General features: G+C 41.0%; 1 protein-coding gene across 2 annotated transcripts in view; it reads right to left on the reverse strand.

The window, feature by feature from the left end:
- The window catches only part of BRF1 (BRF1 general transcription factor IIIB subunit), a 236285-nt gene that overhangs the window by 197916 nt on the left and 16472 nt on the right, over positions 1 to 21897 (reverse strand). For both annotated transcript variants that reach the window (XM_084629960.1, XM_084629961.1), the window contains exon 2: positions 8995 to 9075. In XM_084629960.1, coding sequence (XP_084486086.1) covers positions 8995 to 9075 — 81 coding nt within the window. The remainder of the gene's footprint in view (positions 1 to 8994; positions 9076 to 21897) is intronic.

Below are 21897 nucleotides of genomic sequence, written 5' to 3' on the forward strand. Positions count from 1 at the left end.
TCCAAGTCCATTTGCTTTTAGTAATTTGCCAACACACATGGTGCACATCTAATAATCTAAAGGGAAAATGCTATCAATTTAATGGGAGTTTGGCTAGACTTAAAAACTGCTTTATGGTTTAAAGTAGTAATGATTTTCTCATTATACAAGAAAGTACCATTGCATTCAGCTTGGATATAAAACCTATGATAGAGCAGAAACATTTGATTGACTAGAAACAATTTACTATCCACAGTACATTAGAGTGAGTTATGTGAATAGTGTTAAACATGTATTTTTATTTGCATAACAAAATCAAGCTGGGAAGACACAGAATTTAAGATGATATAGCAATGTACGTTAAAGTTATTTTTTGAACTCACTCAACAAATCTTTCCCTTCAAAACTAAAATTATTTTATTTTAGGGGCTTGTTACAAAATACAGATTACAAGCACAAGAGATTATTTTTGTGGGGGAGAGAGGGAAGAGGGATTATGTGCAGTTACCTACTTTCTGGCAGGGTATAAAACTATGAAGAGAATCAGGCTTATGGATAATCAAGTCTAAATTCATCTGACTTTAAATGGTACTGTATAAAATTGCTGTTTGTTTGTTTGGTTGGGTTTTTTTTGAAGTGTTAGCCCACCAGGTATACTATTTTGATATAAAGGATCTTCCTGAGACACAAGTTCCATTTACCTACAAGCCATTTTTTGAAAGAGATTCACTGTCAATGAATTCCTCAAAATGTGATACATATTGTTCTAGTCTAAGTTTTGGATCATATGGAGACAAATATGTTTTAGGTTAAAAGAGAAGATTTTGTAAAGGAACCTGAACTTTGGTGTTTTTATGTAAGAACGTTCACAAGCAAGTACTTTAGAATCAGCTCACCCTTTAGCTTCTTTCTTGGAAGGCAAATAAGATTGGTGTTTCCCTGAGGCAACTTATCTTACTCTAGCCAAATAACGAGCTAAGAGAGAGTAAAGAGGTAGTAGGAGAGAATAAAGAGTAAAAGGAAAGAATTGTCAATGGTTCCTTCAATTCAGGGGTCAAATTCAAAGGTCAATTCCTTCAATTCAGGGGTCAAAACTGGGCCAGCTCACACTGGCTCAGAAAACCAGTATTTTTTTTTTTTTGAGACTGCATCACAGTCTTCAGATTATTTTTTTAAGTAAGTATAAACCTTATAGCAGCAAAGAATCTTCAAAATATGAACAAAGTGTAAACCAACAGAGATGTCTGCTTAAGCCTACATAGAGCCTAAAACAATAGCTCTGACAGATGTGAACGGCCCCATTTTAACTATTTCCCTGCTGAGCAAACAAAAAACAAAACAAAAAAAGGAGAAATTATGTCAGAATTTAAGGACAGAAGGGAGCACCAGATCATCTCGTCTGACCTCCTGTATATCACAGGCCACCAGATGTATTATGAAGCAAATCTTATTTTGGGATCTCAAGAGAGTAGGTGGGTGTGACTGAGTGCAGAGTTTAGGGGAATACTAGTGAGAGGGCAATCCCTCTCCCTTGCACAACATAGCGGTCAAATTATCTCCAGCAGACGTAAATCTTTTTGACTTGACATATCAAGATATCCTAGTTCTCTGCGTTAAAAAGTTATGGGACCAATCAGCGTGCAGAATGATCTGAAAGTATGTTTGAGTCAAGTATCACTGCAGAAATCCCATACAAATTGGAGTAGTTGTGCCAATTGAGCATCTTTTTCTTTCTTAGAATATTCAAACCAACCAACATTTAATCTCGCAAAAAAAGTTTTAAAGTAAGTTTGACAATGATAAAAGCAGGGGGAAAAATTAGACGGGAAAGTATTTCTAAGATTATCCAGAGAAGATGCTGGTTTATCAAATGGGTACTTTCTTAATTCACTACTCCTTCTTTACTCTATGCCATTCCCTGTTTACTCCTCTGAGCCTTCTTACCTTAGTGTTCCAGTGTCCATCTGTTCCAGTGACAGTTTCTTCTGTGTTCACGGTTATTGTGCATCCCCGTTGTCTGGCTCTCCTACCAGACTGGGAGCTCCATTCTACAGAGCTACAGTTTGGAATAATGTATTTAGATGCTGTTCTTCAAAGTCTTTAAAAAAAAACGACAAGTGATTCTTCAAGAAGGTTCTGAAAGAAAGGGCAGTGACCCTTCCAATCAGTTCACCTGGTTGAGTTCCATACACAAGGGGTTGCATAGAAAAAGATGTAGTTACGCTTGTGCAAGAAGCTGGTTAAGGCTTGTGTCACTGGTTTAGCAGGGACAGTAGGGCAACAACGAGCAACAGATGGGCCTTGAAGAGTTGTGATGGGCCTTGAAGGAGAGGAAAGGGAGCCTAAACTTGCTAGAGTAAACAGGGCGAGCCAGCAGAGCTACTAAGCAGTTCTGGTTCGGCCATGTAATGATGAGATACCCAGGTAGAGAGGTCAAAAGATAGTGACACTGATGCAGGACTGGAATGGAGCAGTAACTCACTGGAGGAAACCAGATTGGGGAAACAGTAAAAAGATAAGATCACCCCAAGAGAGAGAATGGGCCAACCCATCAAATGAGAGGCTAACAGACTGATCATAGAGACAGGAGGAAATCACATGAGAAAGCTCTAAGTCAATGACAGGAGGAGAAAAAGGGAGGGAGATGGCATATCTTCTGCTATCATTGTTTGTATTTTTGTTTACTGAAGTAACTGTCCTTTTTTCTATTCCTTTTAACCCATTTCTTCATCCACAGCAGTCTACCAGTGATACTGGTAAAGGGAAGAGCTCTCTATAAATGCTTAAGATAAACAAGGTGTACCAAGACACCAGTGATGGCAAAACAGTAAGTTTGCAAGTACAAAAGAAGAGAGACAAACATGCATTCAGAGAACTTCTTCAAAAGTTCCTTATTGTTTAGCCATGAATATAAAAAAAACCTATTACCTACATTAATATTCATAACAGGAATAAGCAGAACATTGTCTTAAAGAAAGGAGTAAAAATACATTTCAATAGCCCGGAAGTTACATTAAATATTAAATTGTACATAGCTACAATCCTCAAACTTCAGTTTACCCGAACTCAAGTATCTATGCCTAGATTAAAAGTATCTAAAGACATAATTATGCTATTGACCACCTTTCCCATTTCCCCTCCTTTCTAACCACTGAAGACTGTATGAAAGCATCAGTGCTCACAGACATAGTTGGAAATAATTTCTTCTTGAATCTGATATGGATATAGCAAGAGCAGATTGCCTGCAAGGAAACAAGAATAAACCAGCTATTTAGAGAGATTACATAATCTAGTGTAGTGTTTCAAAATGAATTTAAAGAGACAAGAGTCCTGAATTTCATTATTGTAAGTAAGTAAGTAAGTACCTATAAAATCCATCCAACACAAAATGGATTTAAAGAAGTTCAGCAGACGAAGACATCACTGTCTTTTTATAAAAAGAAAACCTTATTGATGGGTCCCCCCCTCAAATTAGAATACTTTTGATCCAGTTTAATTAAGTGGACTGCAATTATATTAATACTTTATTTCTAGCTCTTATTCATGTTTGGCGGGTAATGGCACCATTTAAGTGGCTTCATTTCTTCCAACGTAAAATCCATTAATCGAAAGCTGAGATACAGTTCTCGCCTCACAGATGTGCAGATTTGGAAAATAAATCTCAGATTTGAACAAAACAGACTTTTGAGGTCCTCAGTACCAATAAGAAAGGATATACATTCTTATTTGTTGATCTTCTGTAACTGAGTATTAAGTTCATTAGCAAAGTACAGTATATTATAAATGAAGCTCTGGTATGCAGATATTGACAAAGGCAATGAATATCATATCTATCATAATATTTTAGCAAATTTAAATAGGTCTCAAGTTTTATAACTAAAGCTACTTCCTGGGTAAATAAACACAGGTTCATCAAAAACAGCCAGAAGATATGAACCACTATGAACTTCTGTTAAAAATAGCAAGAAAACAAGCAGCTAAGGCACAAATGATGTGGGACATTAACTCTGCCTACTGTACATACAACTGAGCAGGGTGGATAAAAATCAATGACTGTTTTAAAAAATAAATAAAATCAGATTTTTTTTTATTTAAATAGGATTATTTTGATAAAATAGTTTTTTCCTTAAAAAGCATCTAAAGATAGTTTTTAATTAAGATACATTATAGCTCAAATATATCTCATCATGGAATAGGGATTATAAATTCTATAGTATGAGACAATATATTCATTTAATGTTAAGAAAAGTTTTGTAAATGAGTTCCAACAATTCATGGATTAGGAACCCAATCTTATGGGGTTCCACAGGCTTCTGGAAAGATTATTTAGGTTAATCTTTCTATCTACCCAATGGAACTCAGTGCTCAGTCTAGAAGATACCATCAGAGATGCTTAGTTTTGCAGTTCTCAAACTGTGGATTTGTCTCCAGAGGTAACATGCTTGTTAACATGGGGGGGGAAGGGGGTAAAATAAATAAATAAATAAATATAATATATCTAGAGAGGTGAGAAATGACAGACCTCTCAACTCTACTGTCCCTCTAAAAATTTGTGTACACAGAGTCAATCCCTCACCTCTCTCTAAAAGTGCAAAGTTTCAAAAAGTTCAATGAATAGAAGATTGTTGGAGGCGGAATAGATCTGGACAAGGAGAAGAAGTCTGGAGATAAATGTGAGAAGCAAGGGACACGTGCTTGTTTTGTTATAATATTATATGTTTGTTGTTGCAGAGAAAAATCCAGAATACATAACGTTGTTTTAGTTAAATAAAACAATTTAAATGTCTGTCTGGTGATGTTCTCCTCCTAATACAGCCCAGCAAGAAAATCCTCCAAATATTAATGATTAACCTGTTGAACTGGAGATAGTTCACCTCCCAATGACTTCATAAATATCTGCTTCAATTACCTTTGGTAAATGAAATAACCAAACAATCATTCATTTTCTGATATAGCTGTAGAACTAATCTGAAAAGTTTTCAAAATAAATCACTGTTTAAAAATGTATAGTGTGTACCTTCTAAAAATGAAATCTACATCTATCTCCGAGTTGTGAAGAATATGTATTAAGGTTATAACAACCAACAAGAATGCACTTTTATGTAGAAAACCATGATTAAATCGAGTCTTCCTGACTAGTGATTTAAATCAAATCCCCACCCTGCAACTGAGTCTAAACTTTTCAGGCCTGAGACCTTTGTTTGGAAGCTATATAAAACAAACAAACTGAAAAATATTGCAGGAAAAGCCCAGAACTGCTAACTAGCATGTGTTTGATATTTCACTCCTTTGTTCTTCCATTTGGGAGCTATCAGTTGCTACATGCAGGTATTTAAATGAAAAACTACTTTTTACCAAGTTCAGAACAGTCTATAATCACAACACTTACACAAATGATAGCCAGAGTGCATAGCAATTTATATTTTGCTACTAGTTTGGCCCATTCTGACCACTATATGAAGTGATTAAATTAGATATAGTTGGCCAAAGTCGACCCTTTGGAAAACAGTGAAATTACCGCAAAGATGAATTTGGTCCAGCAGTTTCTGTTTTTAGCAGACTGTTGTCCTATTGCTGGATCTTCCCCTACATTATGTAAAACATACAGTATTTCTGCAAGAGTAGGCTTATTGACAGCCATGCCAGAATTCTCAGACTACACACAGCCTCAGTCATATTCTTCCTAGCTGCTCTAGAATACATTAGGTGACAACCTTCAGGATTCCTTGAGTTCCACAACCTGTCTCTGCTTCCCATGGACTCATCTTTTCTCTGGCAGCACTCTTACAGAACACAACCGGAAAGAAAAAATTGAGTATTTATACTATTAAAAACAGCAGTACATATCCATGAATGGAGAAACACCAGTGTGAAGGAACAAATCCATCTCCTAGGAGGTATTTGAAATAATTAAAGAAAAAATTCATGCCTCTGTAGCAAACTCAGCTTATTTCACCCGTCCATTTGCAACTAGATAAACTTCACAAATGCAAATTTTATGGGATGAGTGCACAACTCAATTACTACACATCTATTTAATATTTCTTTTTCAAATTAAACTACACCACCCAAGGACAAGAACACTGCTTTAAAAAAAAAAAAAGTCATGTACCAATGACTTCATATTTTCTAGGCGATGAACATTCACCACACTTTTCTTTAAAAAATGCAAGGTAATGTAAATAATTAGGCCACTATACTATAACTATAGATGTAATGATAAAATCATGACGAAGGGCACATGCTGACAGAGATTTTATAACTTTGCTCCCATAGCTCAGTTTGTCATTATGGACCCTGTAAAACTCAAAATATACCAGCCAACCTCCTCCCTATGCAGAAGCAAAAAGAAGGGCCTTACCAACCAGGATACCTGTATGTGGACTACAGACTGTTCTTGCAGTGTCTTAGCAAGCACTCTGCTGTGTACACTGAGAAGGAGTTTCTAAGACAGATTGGCAACTAGCCAGATGCAAACTTGCTACAGAGATTTGAGTCCAAATTCCTTTTTCTTGAATAAAGGAGGATACACGTGATGGAGTGGAGGTAAGGATACCATGGATAACCTCAGATGAATGCAGTCTCCAGAGTAAAATATTGACTGTTGTAAAACTATTCGAAAGAAAGTTTCAGTTTAGGTAACTATAATTACTTGGTGCAAGACTGGAACTCTGAAGTAGCACAAAACAAGGAGGATCATAGTTAGGGCCCTACCAAATACATGGCCATGAAAAACATGTCACAGACCATGAAGCGTGGTCTCTCCCCCATGAAATCCAGTCTTTTTTGTGCTTTTACCCTATACTATACAGATATACAGGGGAGACCAACGTTTCTCAAATTGGGGGTCCTGATCCAAGGGGGGGTGTCACAAGGTTATTTTATGGAGGTCACGGTATTGCCACCCTTACTTCTGCGCTGCCTTCAGAGCTGGGCGGCAGGGAAAAGGCAGCTGTTGGCCAGGCACCCAGCTCTTAAGGCTGTGCCCTGCCAGCAGGAGCGCAGAAGTAAGGGTGGCAAAATACCATACCATGCCACCCTTATTTCTGCGCTGCTGCCTTCAGAGCGGCGGCTGCTGACGGAAGGCCCCGCTCTACAGGCAGCGGCACAGAAGTAAGGGTGACAACACCATACCATTCGATCCTTACTTCTGTGCTGCTGCTGGCGACAGCTCCGCCTTCAGAGCTGGGCTCCTGGCCAGGAGCCACCGCTCTCCAACTGCCCACCTGTCAGCAGCGACGCAGAAGGAAGAGTAACAGCACTGCAACCCCTCCACCACAATAACTTTGTGACACCCCCCGCCCACTCCTTTTTGGATCAGGACCCCTACAATTACAACACCATGACATTTCAGATTTAAATAGCTGAAATAATTACATTTACTATTTTTAAAATCCTATGACCGTGTAATTGACCAAAATGGACCGTGAATTTGGTAGGACCCTACTTATAGTAAAGAGGTTCGTCACACAAGTGGCCAATATATACACAACTCCTAGGGTGGAGGATGCTCAGCATTATTTTCAAGCAAACCCTTCATACAATTCAGGAGTTACATTGTCAAATTCCAGAGAGCAACATCCAGTTCTGCTCAGCACAACACACAGCCTCAGAGAGTAACTGAAAAATAGAAAGTACTTTCTAGGTTCTAAGGACTCCCGAAAAAGAGGAGGCTAGTATATTCAAAGAGTAATATTTTTTTCAGTATTTTACTTTTCTGAAGTTAACGTTACAAATATTGTGAAGTAGATAGTCGTTGTACATAACAGCCACTTTGTTTAAAACTTAAATATCTGTCCAAAATTAATTTTTAGTTAAGGTTCATTCCTTCACGTAATTAAACTTCACTAACAAAAATTCTCTTATTGATAGAATTTTCAAAGTCTCATGAGGTGACCATGTAACTTTGGGCCAGATTCTGATATTGTTGCTCACACTGAGTAGCACTTTACTCCACTGGTAGGCCCACAACATGGTGTATGGTACCATTCAGCATGAATAAGGGTAACATAATCTAGCTCTATGTCAATTATTCTACAATTATGTATTTGTGCAGATCAGTGTTATCCTTCCTGTTTGTATGCAGGCACAATTTTGGAAACCAAGATTTCCTTTTCTAGAGTTGTGTGTAAAAGCCTCTACTGAGGAAAAACATCATTTATTTTAAAATATTCTAGGAAATTAGGATAATTGGTAAGATATTGATGGAAGCCCACCTACATCTCCCGGTTAATCACATCACCTTTTGAGAGTCTTTAATGTGACAAAAAAATCAATCAGCTGTCACCTCAAGAACATAAGGCAACACTGTTGATTAGCCAACAAATGGCAATGTATATCTGCGGATAAAAAGTAATAACATCTAAATCTGGAAGATTATTCCATTTCTAAACAAAAACCTCTTTCACTGATTAAAAAATTCAAAGGGTCATTTTCAATTATACAAACAACATTAAAATGTATACCATGCAAACGCTGTGATTTTAGGTTTCTATATACCTTTTCCCTTATACCTTATTAATACCCTCTTTGGAAGCCTGAAATTAATTTCTTCTTCCTCTCTCTCTCCTCCCCAATTACAGTTTTTTATTGTAGGTATATTTGAATAGTCTTATTTTAAAACGGTATGAAAATAAAAGCAGAGGAACACTTATGCTTGGAAATAAATGTGCATAAAGCACTTAAGAACGTCGCAAATTGATAAGATAAAAAGGTACAGTAAGCTATCTGCTAATAAAAAGTACAGTGGACCTTCCAACCTTGAAAAAGCCCTTTTAAAATACTGTCAAGTGCCATTGTCATTTGTCCAACTATATGATCTCAGAAGGCAGATTTATAATAATCCAACAAGAGAACAATATAAAATCAGCAGGAGGGAGAATTACAGACTTGTCTACTCTACAGAAAATAGTTACGCTAGGGTTTGAGGTCACATTCAAAACTAAAAATTAAACATCAATCGCATTTATGTTGAGCTAAAAATCATACAATAACAAGACTAAAGTTTGCAAGTACCATTCTGGAGAGTCTGTGCTCGTGATTCCTTTCCCAAATTGACATGGAATCCTCCTCCTAATGATGGTGTTTTACCAGCACCTGTGGGGGAGAGGGGGGCGACAAAAACTAACAATTATCAGATACAACTAAAGCATTAAAATAGATCTTACAATGCATCCTTTTCATTCAATACTTTTACAATGTATGATCGGGCAAAATTATGGTCTGGTAAGGGTGGTAACATAGGGATTTGAAGGGTGAAAGGCATAGCATATAAATTCAGTAGGGACCTACCAAACTCAGTGCTTTCCCCACAATCTCTCACCTGGGCTGCTCCAAGGTTAGCTAGTGTAACAATGTGCCGTCCCTTACTCCAGAAAGAACATTAAGTCATAATCTAGCCCTCAATTGTAAAATCTTTCTCGCAGCAAACCACAGAACAATTGCTCATTTATATTTTGTTAGAGAAAGGTTAAATACTGAATTTTAATAGCTAAACATCTACATTACAGAACAGAAAATGTGGTCAGTGTGCAAAAGGTTCTGTGTTAAGGCTAGTATATACACACCTTGTACATTGAAAACGCTGCAATATAAGTCAAGCACCCATACTGTAGCTTGGGTTACAGAATTGTGTGTCTGGAATGTAGAGTCGATGAAGCAATTCAGGTATTAAAAAAGGAGATGGAAGGTTAGAAAGTAACAAATCTCAGCAGAGTTGGAGGCCTTGTCTACACAACCTGGGTAAGTCTACCTAAGTTATGCAACTCCAGATATGTGAACAACATAGCTGGAGTCAAAGTAGCTTAGGTCAACTTACTGAGGTGTCTACACTGCACTGTGTTGATGGGAAATGTTCTCCCATCAATTTCATAGAATCATAGAATATCAGGGTTGGAAGGGACCTCAGGACGTCATCTAGTCCAACCCCCTGCTCAAAAGCAGAACCCATCCCCCATTAAATCATTTACCTTACTCTTCTCATTCCGGTAGAGTACCAGGGTCCAAAGGAGAGCGATCTGCAGTCATTTAGTGGGTCTTCACTAGACCTGCTAAATTGCCCCCCGGTGCTTTGATTGCAGCAGCGTCAATCCCAGCTAAGTGTAGACATGCCCTCAGATTCACTCTTACTTTGCTAAACTAGCATATCCTAAGGGACAGTTGCTGCACTGAGTGGCTTCAGTGTGAGCACGCTACTTGAAATCAACGAGAATATTCACAAGCGTAAGGGTTGCACAAGTAGCCCCTAAACTATTAGTGATGAACAATTGGATCCTTTCACAAAAGATGATTTTTTTCAAAAATAACCATGGGGTTAATGGTTTCAGAGTGGTAGCCGTGTTAGTCTGTATCAGCAAAAAGAATGAGTACTTGTGGCATTTTAGAGACTAACAAATGTATTAGTCTTTAAGGTGCCACGAGTACTCCACGTTCTTTTTTCATGAGGTTAACGTGATGAGTTGGACCCCTTGGGAAACCACCTGATGTGCTGAGATACCACCAAGTCTACCTGTTCTGCCAGCATGGGTCCCCTTTAACCTGTCTTGCTGAGCCAGGCTATTAAAGCCTCCTCTAACACACAGAGGCAGAGCCACACCCAGCTGCAGATCAGCTCTGGGAAGACTCAGTTTAAGGGACTTGCTCCAGCACTCAGATGTACTTTGGAGTACAGACCCAAAGATATATTATGAAATTCACACCCTCCCCTCAATGTGGAGAGAGGTATGCACACTTCTTGCTCCCCTCCCCCAGTTAGAAATTACAGAAACTGGGTTTAATAATAAACAAAACAAATTTTATGAACTATAAAAGGCAGATTTTAAGTGGTAAAAGGGGTAACAAACAGGTCAAAGCAGATTACTAAGCAAATGAAATCTAACACGCAAACCAAGCTAATTTCGCTAAAGAAATTGGTTACAAATAGTATTTCTCACCCTAATATTGTTGCAGGCAGTTTGCAAAGTTTCTGTGGTTCAGAGTTCCAGTTATATTTCTTTTCAGACCTGACCCCTGTCTCAGTCTGGACTCCCCACTTGCCTTCCCCTTTGCAGTCTTTCTTCTTGGGCAGACAGGCCATGGAGAGGAGGAGTCTTGTTTGCCTTCCTCTCCACCCTTAAGTAGGATTTACATAAGGCAGCAATCCTTTGTTTCCCAGACTTGACCCCCCACCCCCAGTGGAAAGTTACAAGAAGTCACAGGTAATGCTTTAGTATCAGGTGACAAGACCACCCGACTCTGTAGGATCACAGCGTCCATGAGTCAGTGGCAGTATGGAGCGTCCACAGGAAGGCCAAGCTTTTCACAGTCCATTGTCCTCGCTGATGGGCCGTCCACCCTGTTTGGCTTTTCCATTGCTGTACCTGAAGTGTTAGCAGTGGGCGTCACCCAAAGTAGCATAGTTGAAATACAGATACATAGACAATATTCCTAACTTCAGATACAAAAATGATACAGGCATACAGATTGGATAATCGCATTTAATAAATCAAATTATCTCTCTCATGAGCCATCTTGCATAAGGTATATCTCAGTTATGTCATATTCATATCATAAGCATATTTTCATAAAGATATGGAATGACACATTAGTTACCTCAAGCAGAAAACTTGGAAAATATCAACTTTAACAGCAAATCAGACCAAAATACTAAAATCCTGTAGTACTGAATACGTATGCTGTTAAGTAGTTAATTATCTGAAGAATATTTTGGACTTCAATAGTCCTCTCTTTAGGGTGAGAAAAGGAGATGATATGTTCCTATCAACCCCTCCACCCCCCCATTCCTCCAAATTTAATGAAACTACATACTTCCATCTGAGTACAGCTGTACAAGACTCTCTCTAGAGCCAAACACCTCTCTACACTGAGACTCTGGCTAGTGGGATACTTCCCTCCTTTACATATCATTTGGAAGTAATTCAAGGCATTCTCTCCCACACACACGTTGAGTATGATACCTCCACAATAATGTAAATTCAAGAAGTGAAGAACTGAACTTGGATTCCAGATTGTTTCAGCCAAATGGAAATATGCTGCACTGCTACTGACTTGCTGGGACAGTGCCCGCTCTTAAATGCTTACATTAAATTAGTTGGAAAGATGCACAAAAGAGAAGACAAAGTTCAAAAACACATTCCTATGAAAGCTTTCTGGACAACACTTTTAAGCTTGATTTTTCATACAAGCGTATACAACCCTTTGAATCTGGTCAGGTTTTCGATACTTTCCACTCACCCTGGTAACAAACCAACTTCAACGGCCCCTTCTTTAAGGAGCTCCTTTCAGTCAAATACTTCAAAGGCTCTAGATGTGGGGGCTCCACAGTTTAATGTTACAGTTCACAACCCTCATTAAGGAACCAAAACATTCACCATGGCCTCTGACTCCCAGTGCCTGTGTCTTTAACCCAGGGGTCTCTCACACGCGTATTTTCTGCGCCCCCCCAGCTTCCCGCAGCCCCCCCAGCGTTTACCTAGAGCAGCTCCGGCCCAGCGCACACCAGGGGCAGGGCAGGCTCCCTCCCTGCCTGCCTTGCCCCTGTGCTGATCCGGGAAGCAGCCAGGACCTGGCGGAGGGAGGGCACAGGGGTCTGTGTGTTGCCCTGGCCGCTCCTCCATGTACCTCCCCGAAGCTCCCATTGGCTGCAGTTGCCCATTCCCAGCCAGTGGGAGCTGTGGGGGGTGGTGCCTGGAGGTGTGGCCAGGGCAACACACAGACCCCCGTGCACACAGTCTCTCAAAGGTGAGAAAATATTCAGCAATATCACTGGATTCATCATACTGTGGATATAGTCGCTCCCATTTGTGGATTGTTGGGGAAAGATTTTTAGGGTTATCCAGTATATTCTGCTGAGCCTTTGCCTTCTCTATCTCCAGTGCATACTTCCTCTCTTTTTCCCCTCTCCTCCATTTCTTTTTCCTTTGCCTCCATAGCTCTCCTGTGGGCAGCCTCCTGGGCTTTCTCTGCCTCCATAGATCTGGTGGGCAACCTCCTGGGCTTTCTCTGCCTCCATAGCTCTCTGGTGGGCAGCCTCCATTTCTTTTTCTTTGGCTTCCAGTCTGGCTAACTCTGTTTGGTCTTGCTTTCTGTCATCCTAGCCCCTCTGTTTTTAACCTAGCTATTCCCAAGAGTTAGAAACAAAGAAGAAAAAAAAACCTGTCTTGTAAAATTTTGCTGTGCTGTAACCCAATACGCTTGTGTCTCTGATAGCTGTTCTAAGCTTACAGAAAAATCCTTTTGTTATGGAGATGCTCTGTCCTTAGGCAAAGAGACAGAATAAACTCTAACTGCTTTCAGCTTAAAACCTGCTTCCAAGCAGCTCAAAGGAAAAAAAACCTGTCCTTTTAAAATCCTGCTGTGCTTCTGTTTCAAAATGATCCTGGTTCAAAATGATCCCACCACTCTGCCACCATGTCAAGGTTCCTTCCCTACTCTGAAGTCTAGGATACAGATGTGGGGACCTGCATGAAAGACCCCTTAAGCTTATTCTTACCAGCTTAGGTTAAAAACTTCCCCAAGGTACAAACTTTGCCTTGTTCTTGAACAGTATGCTGCCACCACCATTCGTTTTAAACAAAGAACAGGGAAAGAGACCACTTGGAGACGTCTTCCCCCAAAATATCCCCCCAAACCCTATACCCCCTTTCCTGGGGAAGGCTTGATAAGAATCCTCTCCAATTGGTACAGGTGAACACAGACCCAAACCCTTGGATCTTAAGAATAAATAAAATTCTTCTTTTAAGAACCTGATTGATTTTTCATTGAAGAAACGGTAAAAGAATCACCTCTGTAAAATCAGGATGGTAAATACCTTACAGGGTAATCAGATTCAAAACACAGAGAATCCCTCTAGGCAAAACCTTAAATTACAAAAAGACACAAAAACAGCAATATGCATTCCCTCCAGCACAGCTTATTTTACAAGCCATTAAACAAAAGAAAATCTAACGCATTTTCTAGCTAGATTACTTACTAACTTTACAGGAGTTGTAAGGCTTACACTCCTGATCTCTTCACAGCAAAAGCATCACACAGACAGCCCAAAACCTTTGCTCCCCCCGTCCGGATTTGAAAGTATCTTGTCCCCTCATTGGTCATTTTGGGTCAGGTGCCAGTGAGGTTACCTTAGCTTCTTAACCCTTTACAGGTGAAAGGGTTTTGCCTCTGGCCAGGAGGGATTTTATAGCACTGTATACAGAAAGATGGTTACCCTTCCCTTTATATTTATGACAGCGTAGTATAAACATGTCATTGTCTGTATGAAATTTTAGTTTGTACTTACTTCGCTAGTGCTTTTTATGTAGCCTGTTGTAAAACAAGGCAAGTATCTAGATGAGTTGATGTACCCTGTGGAAGACATTTGCATACCTCCAGGTTGCAACATACCCCTGGTTGAGAACCACTGTTCTAAAGAAGTGCACAAGATTTCATTTAGTATTAAGAGGTCTAACTACCAACATGCATTTCAAGATTGGCTCCTGCTGGTCAGTATATATTGCTATCATTTCTCTCTTTTAAAGTACAGCAAAAAACTAGGGCCCTGATCCTGCAAACACTTACACTCATGCTTAAATTAAGTAGGTGAGTAGTCCTGTTGAATTCAACAGAACAATTCAAGTGAGTAAAGTTAAGAACATACGTAAGTGTTTGAGATACAGCTAGAGCTAAGGAGAGTTGAAAATAAAATAAGTTACTCTTAGACCAAATAATGTGTAATAGAAAATATTCTAATATTAATTATTTGTATTATCATAATACCTAGAGGCCCTAGTCAAGATGTGCTAGGATCTGTACACACACACACACGCACACTAAGAGACAGTCCCTCTCCCAAAAGCTTACAGTCTAAATATACCAGACAAAAGATCAGAAAAAAAAGTGTATTGTAATCCCCTTGACATTGAAGCCCATCTACTAGTAAATGGTCCAGCTCTGCATAAGCCAAACAGGCACAGCAGGTAGATAAGGACTTTCAGTTACTACCAAAATCAACTGGATTCGAACTTGTAATTTAGACGTAAAAGATTATCTCCCTATCCACTAACATCTGTGGAAGATTTCACCTATTAGGACTAACAGCATAGAAACAATTATGTTTCTCACGTTTTATGCTTTTTCTACCTTCTCATTCCTTATTGCTAAGAAAGTTTTCATGAACATGAAATTAGAGTGGTGCTAAAAAATATGTACCACTGGCAAAAAAAAAAAATCAAAGTGGAACCAATTAAAACAACTCTACAACCAACAGAACACCACCTCCAGGAGAAACCACTATACCATGACCTTCCACATGGCTGTTACATGACACCACATCATCATCAACCCATCAAGACTACTGAAGGATCTGTACTCTCCAAGAGACTGAACTTCTGTCCCATCATAGAACTGGGTATCATATGAACATGTGGAAACCTAGGAAAATTCTTCCACCGACTCCACCTCAAAGTATTTTTCACAACAAAGATGATACCACCCACAACTACCACATCCCACTGACAGACATAAGAAAAAAGAATCGTCTGACGGGACATGCCTCAGTGGATGAAACCACACATTGGATGATTACACTGATTGTTTCAGGAGGTAAAAAATGGACACTGAAATCCTCAATAAAAAATACTTCCACCACAATCTCTCTACCACTGAGAGGACAGCTACACAGTCCCTGAAATCCAAACCTCAGATAGTGACCAAACCAGTTAACAAAAGGGGGCACTATTGTAGTCCTTAATTATGATGACTGACAGTGAGGCCGACAGACAAGTCTCTGGACACCACCTACTATAAAGAACTCAAAAGGACCCCAAAACTCATCCTTCTTGATGCCATCAGTTATTAGCTCTCCTTCCCCACTAAGTAAAAGACCTTCACTTCCTCCTTGCTCCTAATGTATTTAAAAGACAATTTAAAAAAGGTTCTTTATGTTCCTTGCTAGGACTAACTCGTTTTGTCTCTTAGCCTTTCTGATTTTGTCCCTACATGCTTGTGCTATTCTTCTGTACTCCTCCTTAGCAATTTGTCAATGTTTCCATTTTTTGTAGGATTCCTTTTTGATTTTCAGGTCATTAAAAAGCTCTTCATGGAGCATAGCCACCAACTTCCCCTCTTTCCCCAGGTGCTCGTTCCCCTCTCTTCCCCCAGCCCCGCCCCCATTCCAACCCCTTCCCTAAAGTCCTCACTCCAACTCTGCCCCCTCCCTGCCCCTATTCCAACTCCTTTCCCAAATCCCTGCCCCAGCCCTGCCTCCTCCCCGAGAGCGCCATGTTCCCGCTTCTTTCTTCTTCTTCTTCTTCCCATGAGACTTTATCTGCCAGTTCTCTGAATTTGTTAAACTCTGCTTTTTTGAAGTCTATTTTCCTTATTCTGTTGCTCTCACGCTTTCCTTTCCTTAGGATCATGAAATCTATGACTCCATGGTCACTTTCACCTCAACTGCCTTCCCACTTTCAGCTTCACATCCAATTCATCCCTGCTGGTCAGAATCAAGTCTAAAAATGACAGCTCCCCCTGGTTCTTCCACTTTCTGAAACAAAAAGCTGTCCTAAGAACTTACTGGAAATTTTGTGTTTTGCCAAATTACTTTTCCAACTGATGTCTGGGTAATTAAATTTCCCCAGTTACTACCAGTTATGCAGAAATTTCAACTCTTTCTCTTCCTTTAAAGCTTCCCCATCTTGTGTTATACATCAAGATATACACATTGTACATAAAGGTCACTTCTTACATGTGATGATATGCCCAGCTCCTGCTGAGCTGAAATGGGAACAACACACGTATCTAAATGAAGAATTTGGCTCTGAACACAGGTAGGACAGTTATGTGTTCATACAGTTTAAATGTAAAGTCTAATTTTACAATCAACTAAGCTGCATAAAGTTTCACTAACCATCATAGAATCATAGAATATCAGGGTTGGAAGGGACCTCAGAAGGTCATCTAGTCCAACCCCCTGCTCAAAAGCAGGACCAATCCCCAATTAAATCATCCCAGCCAGGGCTTTGTCAAGCCTGACCTTAAAAACTTCTAAGGAAGGAGATTCCACCACCTCCCTAGGCAACGCATTCCAGTGTTTCACCACCCTCTTAGTGAAAAAGTTTTTCCTAATATCCAACCTAAACATCCCCCACTGCAACTTGAGACCATTACTCCTTGTCCTGTCCTCTTCCACCACTGACAATAGTCTAGAACCATCCTCTCTGGAACCACCTCTCAGGTAGTTGAAAGCAGCTATCAAATCCCCCCTCATTCTTCTCTTCTGCAGACTAAACAATCCCAGTTCCCTCAGCCTCTCCTCATAACTCATGTGTTCCAGACCCCTGATCATTGTTGTTGCCCTTCGCTGGACTCTTTCCAATTTATCCACATCCTTCTTGTAGCGTGGGGCCCAAAACTGGACACAGTACTCCAGATGAGACCTCACCAATGTCGAATAGAGGGAGACGATCACGTCCCTCGATCTGCTTGCTATGCCCCTACTTATACATCCCAAAATGCCATTGGCCTTCTTGGCAACAAGGGCACACTGCTGACTCATATCCAGCTTCTCGTCCACTGTCACCCCTAGGTCCTTTTCCGCAGAACTGCTGCCTAGCCATTCGGTCCCTAGTCTGTAGCTGTGCATTGGGTTCTTCCATCCTAAGTGCAGGACCCTGCACTTATCCTTATTGAACCTCATCAGATTTCTTTTGGCCCAATCCTCCAATTTGTCTAGGGCCCTCTGTATCCTATCCCTGCCCTCCAGCGTATCTACCACTCCTCCCAGTTCAGTATCATCCGCAAATTTGCTGAGAGTGCAATCCACACCATCCTCCAGCTCATTTATGAAGATATTGAACAAAACCGGCCCCAGGACCGACCCCTGGGGCACTCCACTTGACACCGGCTGCCAATTAGACATGGAGCCATTGATCACCACCCGTTGAGCCCAACAATCTAGCCAACTTTCTACCCACCTTATAGTGCATTCATCCAGCCCATACTTCCTTAACTTGCTGACAAGAATACTGTGGGAGACCGTGCCAAAAGCTTTGCTAAAGTCAAGAAACCATACATTCACTGCTTTCCCTTCATCCACAGAACCAGTAATCTCATCATAGAAGGTGATTAGGTTAGTCAGGCATGACCTTCTGTCATAAATATAAAGGGAAGGGTAAACCCCTTTGAAATCCCTCCTGGCCAGGGGAAAGCTCCTCTCACCTGTAAAGGGTTAAGAAGCTAAAGGTAACCTCGCTGGCACCTGACCAAAATGACCAATGAGGAGACAAGATACTTTCAAAAGCTGGGAGGAGGGAGAGAAACAAAGGGTCTGTGTCTGTCTGTAGTCGTCTTGGCCAGGGACAGAACAGGAATGGAGTCTTAGAACTTTTAGTAAGTAATCTAGCTAGGTATGTGTTAGATTATGATTTCTTTAAATGGCTGAGAAAAGTATTGTGCTGAATAGAATAACTATTTCTGTCTGTGTATCTTTTTTGTAACTTAAGGTTTTGCCTAGAGGGGTTCTCTATGTTTTTGAATCTAACTACCCTGTAAGATATCTACCATCCTGATTTTACAGGGGGGATTTCTTTATTTCTATTTACTTCTATTTTTTATTAAAAGTCTTCTTGTAAAACACTGAATGCTTTTTCATTGTTCTCAGATCCAAGGGTTTGGGTCTGTGGTCACCTATGCAAATTGGTGAGGCTTTTTATCCAACATTTCCCAGGAAAGGGGGGGTGCAAGTGTTGGGAGGATTGTTCATTGTTCTTAAGATCCAAGGGTCTGGATCTGTAGTCACCTAAGCAAATTGGTGAGGCTTTTTACCAAACCTTGTCCAGGAAGTGGGGTGCAAGGTTTTGGGAAGTATTTTGGGGGGAAGGACGCGTCCAAACAGCTCTTCCCCAGTAACCAGTATTAGTTTGGTGGTGGTAGCGGCCAGTCCAAGGATAACGGGTGTAATATTTTGTACCTTGGGGAAGTTTTGACCTAAGCTGGTAAAGATAAGCTTAGGAGGTTTTTCATGCAGGTCCCCACATCTGTACCCTAGAGTTCAGAGTGGGGGAGGAACCTTGACACCTTCCCTTAGTGAATCCATGCTGACTGTTCCTGATCACTTTCCTCTCATCTAAGTGCTTCAGGATTGATTCTTTGAGGACCTGCTCCATGATTTTTCCGGGGACTGAAGAGAGGCTGACTGGCCTGTAGTTCCCAGGATCCTCCTTCTTCCCTTTTTTAAAGATTGGCACTACATTAGCCTTTTTCCAGTCATCCGGGACTTCCCCCGTTCGCCACGAGTTTTCAAAGATAATGGCCAATGGCTCTGCAATCACAGCCGCCAGTTCCTTTAGCACTCTCGGATGCAACTCGTCCGGCCCCATGGACTTGTGCACGTCCAGCTTTTCTAAATAGTCCCTAACCACCTCTTTCTCCAGAGAGGGCTGGCCATCTATTCCCCATGTTGTGATGCCCAGCGCAGCAGTCTGGGAGCTGACCTTGTTAGTGAAGACAGAGGCAAAAAAACATTGAGTACATTAGCTTTTTCCACATCCTCTGTCACTAGGTTGCCTCCCTCATTCGTTAAGGGGCCCACACTTTCCTTGGCTTTCTTCTTGTTGCCAACATACCTGAAGAAACCCTTCTTGTTACTCTTAACATCTCTCGCTAGCTGCAGCTCCAGGTGCGATTTGGCCCTCCTGATTTCATTCCTACATGCCCGAGCAATATTTTTATACTCTTCCCTGGTCATATGTCCAACCTTCCACTTCTTGTAAGCTTCTTTTTTATGCTTAAGATCCGCTAGGATTTCACCGTTAAGCCAAGCTGGTCGCCTGCCATATTTACTATTCTTTCGACACATCGGGATGGTTTGTCCCTGTAACCTCAACAGGGATTCCTTGAAATACAGCCAGCTCTCCTGGACTCCTTTCCCCTTCATGTTAGTCCCCCAGGGGATCCTACCCATCCGTTCCCTGAGGGAGTCGAAGTCTGCTTTCCTGAAGTCCAGGGTCCGTATCCTGCTGCTTACCTTTCTTCCCTGTGTCAGGATCCTGAACTCAACCAACTCATGGTCACTGCCTCCCAGATTCCCATCCACTTTTGCTTCCCCTACTAATTCTTCCCGGTTTGTGAGCAGCAGGTCAAGAAAAGCTCCCCCCCAGTTGGCTCCTCTAGCACTTGCACCAGGAAATTGTCCCCTACGCTTTCCAAAAACTTCCCGGATTGTCTATGCACTGCTGTATTGCTCTCCCATCTTCATAGACTGAATAATAAAAATAATGCAATGTTACAGCTGGATAGTTAAAACTCCACAAAAAGTCAGTAAATTCAGCCATACTACAAATGCTGTATGTTTATGGTATACACTTAAAGACAAACAATAACATTAAGCTCTTTGTTTAAGAAAAACAGAACTAGCAACCACTACAAGGCCAAATTAACATTCTATTTTAATTCGAATTTTTACATTTCTTGACTCTCTTCAATTTTTAATTATGCAGCTTTAACAATGAACTAAAACTCTTTTCTCTGTTTTAAAAATTTGATTTCCAAGATTTACCAGAAATATAACCCAGAGCTATTTCAGGGCACACAAGCAGAGCCTGTTATGTTCCTTGATCCATGAAGTGCAGATGCAGCCCTGCAGAACTTAGGAACTCCACAAGAGAGGGTTGCAGCCTTGGCAAGTCCCCTGTGCATACTTCCATAACTCTATGCAACACATCTCTTCTGAAATGAGCACTTCACAACTCTACAAAGTCATCTACTAAATATTCCCCATACCACTTAAACTCTCAGCTTTATTAAATCAAAACCTTCCTCTCTTCCCAGGTTTAGGGATAGTCTGTGACGGTTAGCTACAAATGCTGGGTAGAGGGAGGTGTGTGAAGATGCACCACCCCAGAAACACTTAGAAATTGTACTGCAGGCAAAGATCTTTCCGCAGGCCACTCCCTGCAGGCAGTCAGATCCACATTTTGCACATGCTGTTGGGATGGCCCAGAATACCCCGAGGCACCTACCCATACTCCACAGCCAGCCATGCCTCTACTTCTTCCCTCCCACCTTTTCAGCATCATGCTCCCCAAGGAGCAACAGAAGCAAGCAGTCCATGCATCCTGGGGCTATTGAGAGTGGCCCGACATTGCAACCTGAGCAGGACAAAACTGAGGGTGGGAGAAAGCTGTGTTTCTTGCCTCTCTCTCCACCCATGTGTGGGCAAAGAAGGATCACACACAGTCTACACAGTTTCAGCCAAAACATTAATTTTTCAAAATTAATGGGTTAGGGAAAAGAGAGGGTTATAATGGAGGCTTTCTTGCAGCTTTAACTAAGAGTAACTGTTGCTTGATGGGACCACTATAGTTAACTTGTTCAATATCTTCATAAATGATCTGGAGGATGGTGTGGATTGCACTCTCAGCAAATTTGCGGATGATACTAAACTGGGAGGAGTGGTGGATACGCTGGAGGGGAGGGATAGGATACAGAAGGACCTAGACAAATTGGAGGATTGGGCCAAAAGAAATCTGATGAGGTTCAATAAGGATAAGTGCAGGGTCCTGCACTTAGGACGAAAGAACCCAATGCACAGCTACAGACTAGGGACCGAATGGCTAGGCAGCAGTTCTGCGGAAAAGGACCTAGGGGTGACAGTGGACGAGAAGCTGGATATGAGTCAGCAGTGTGCCCTTGTTGCCAAGAAGGCCAATGGCATTTTGAGATGTATAAGTAGGGGCATAGCGAGCAGATCAAGGGACGTGATCGTTCCCCTCTATTCGACATTGGTGAGGCCTCATCTGGAGTACTGTGTCCAGTTTTGGGCCCCACACTACAAGAAGGATGTGGATAAATTGGAGAGAGTCCAGCAAAGGGCAACAAAAATGATTAGGGGACTGGAACACATGAGTTATGAGGAGAGGCTGAGGGAGCTGGGATTGTTTAGCC

The sequence above is a fragment of the Lepidochelys olivacea genome (genome assembly GCF_965140295.1).
Source record: "Lepidochelys olivacea isolate rLepOli2 genome assembly, chromosome: 6".
NCBI classification, from domain to species: domain Eukaryota; kingdom Metazoa; phylum Chordata; order Testudines; family Cheloniidae; genus Lepidochelys; species Lepidochelys olivacea.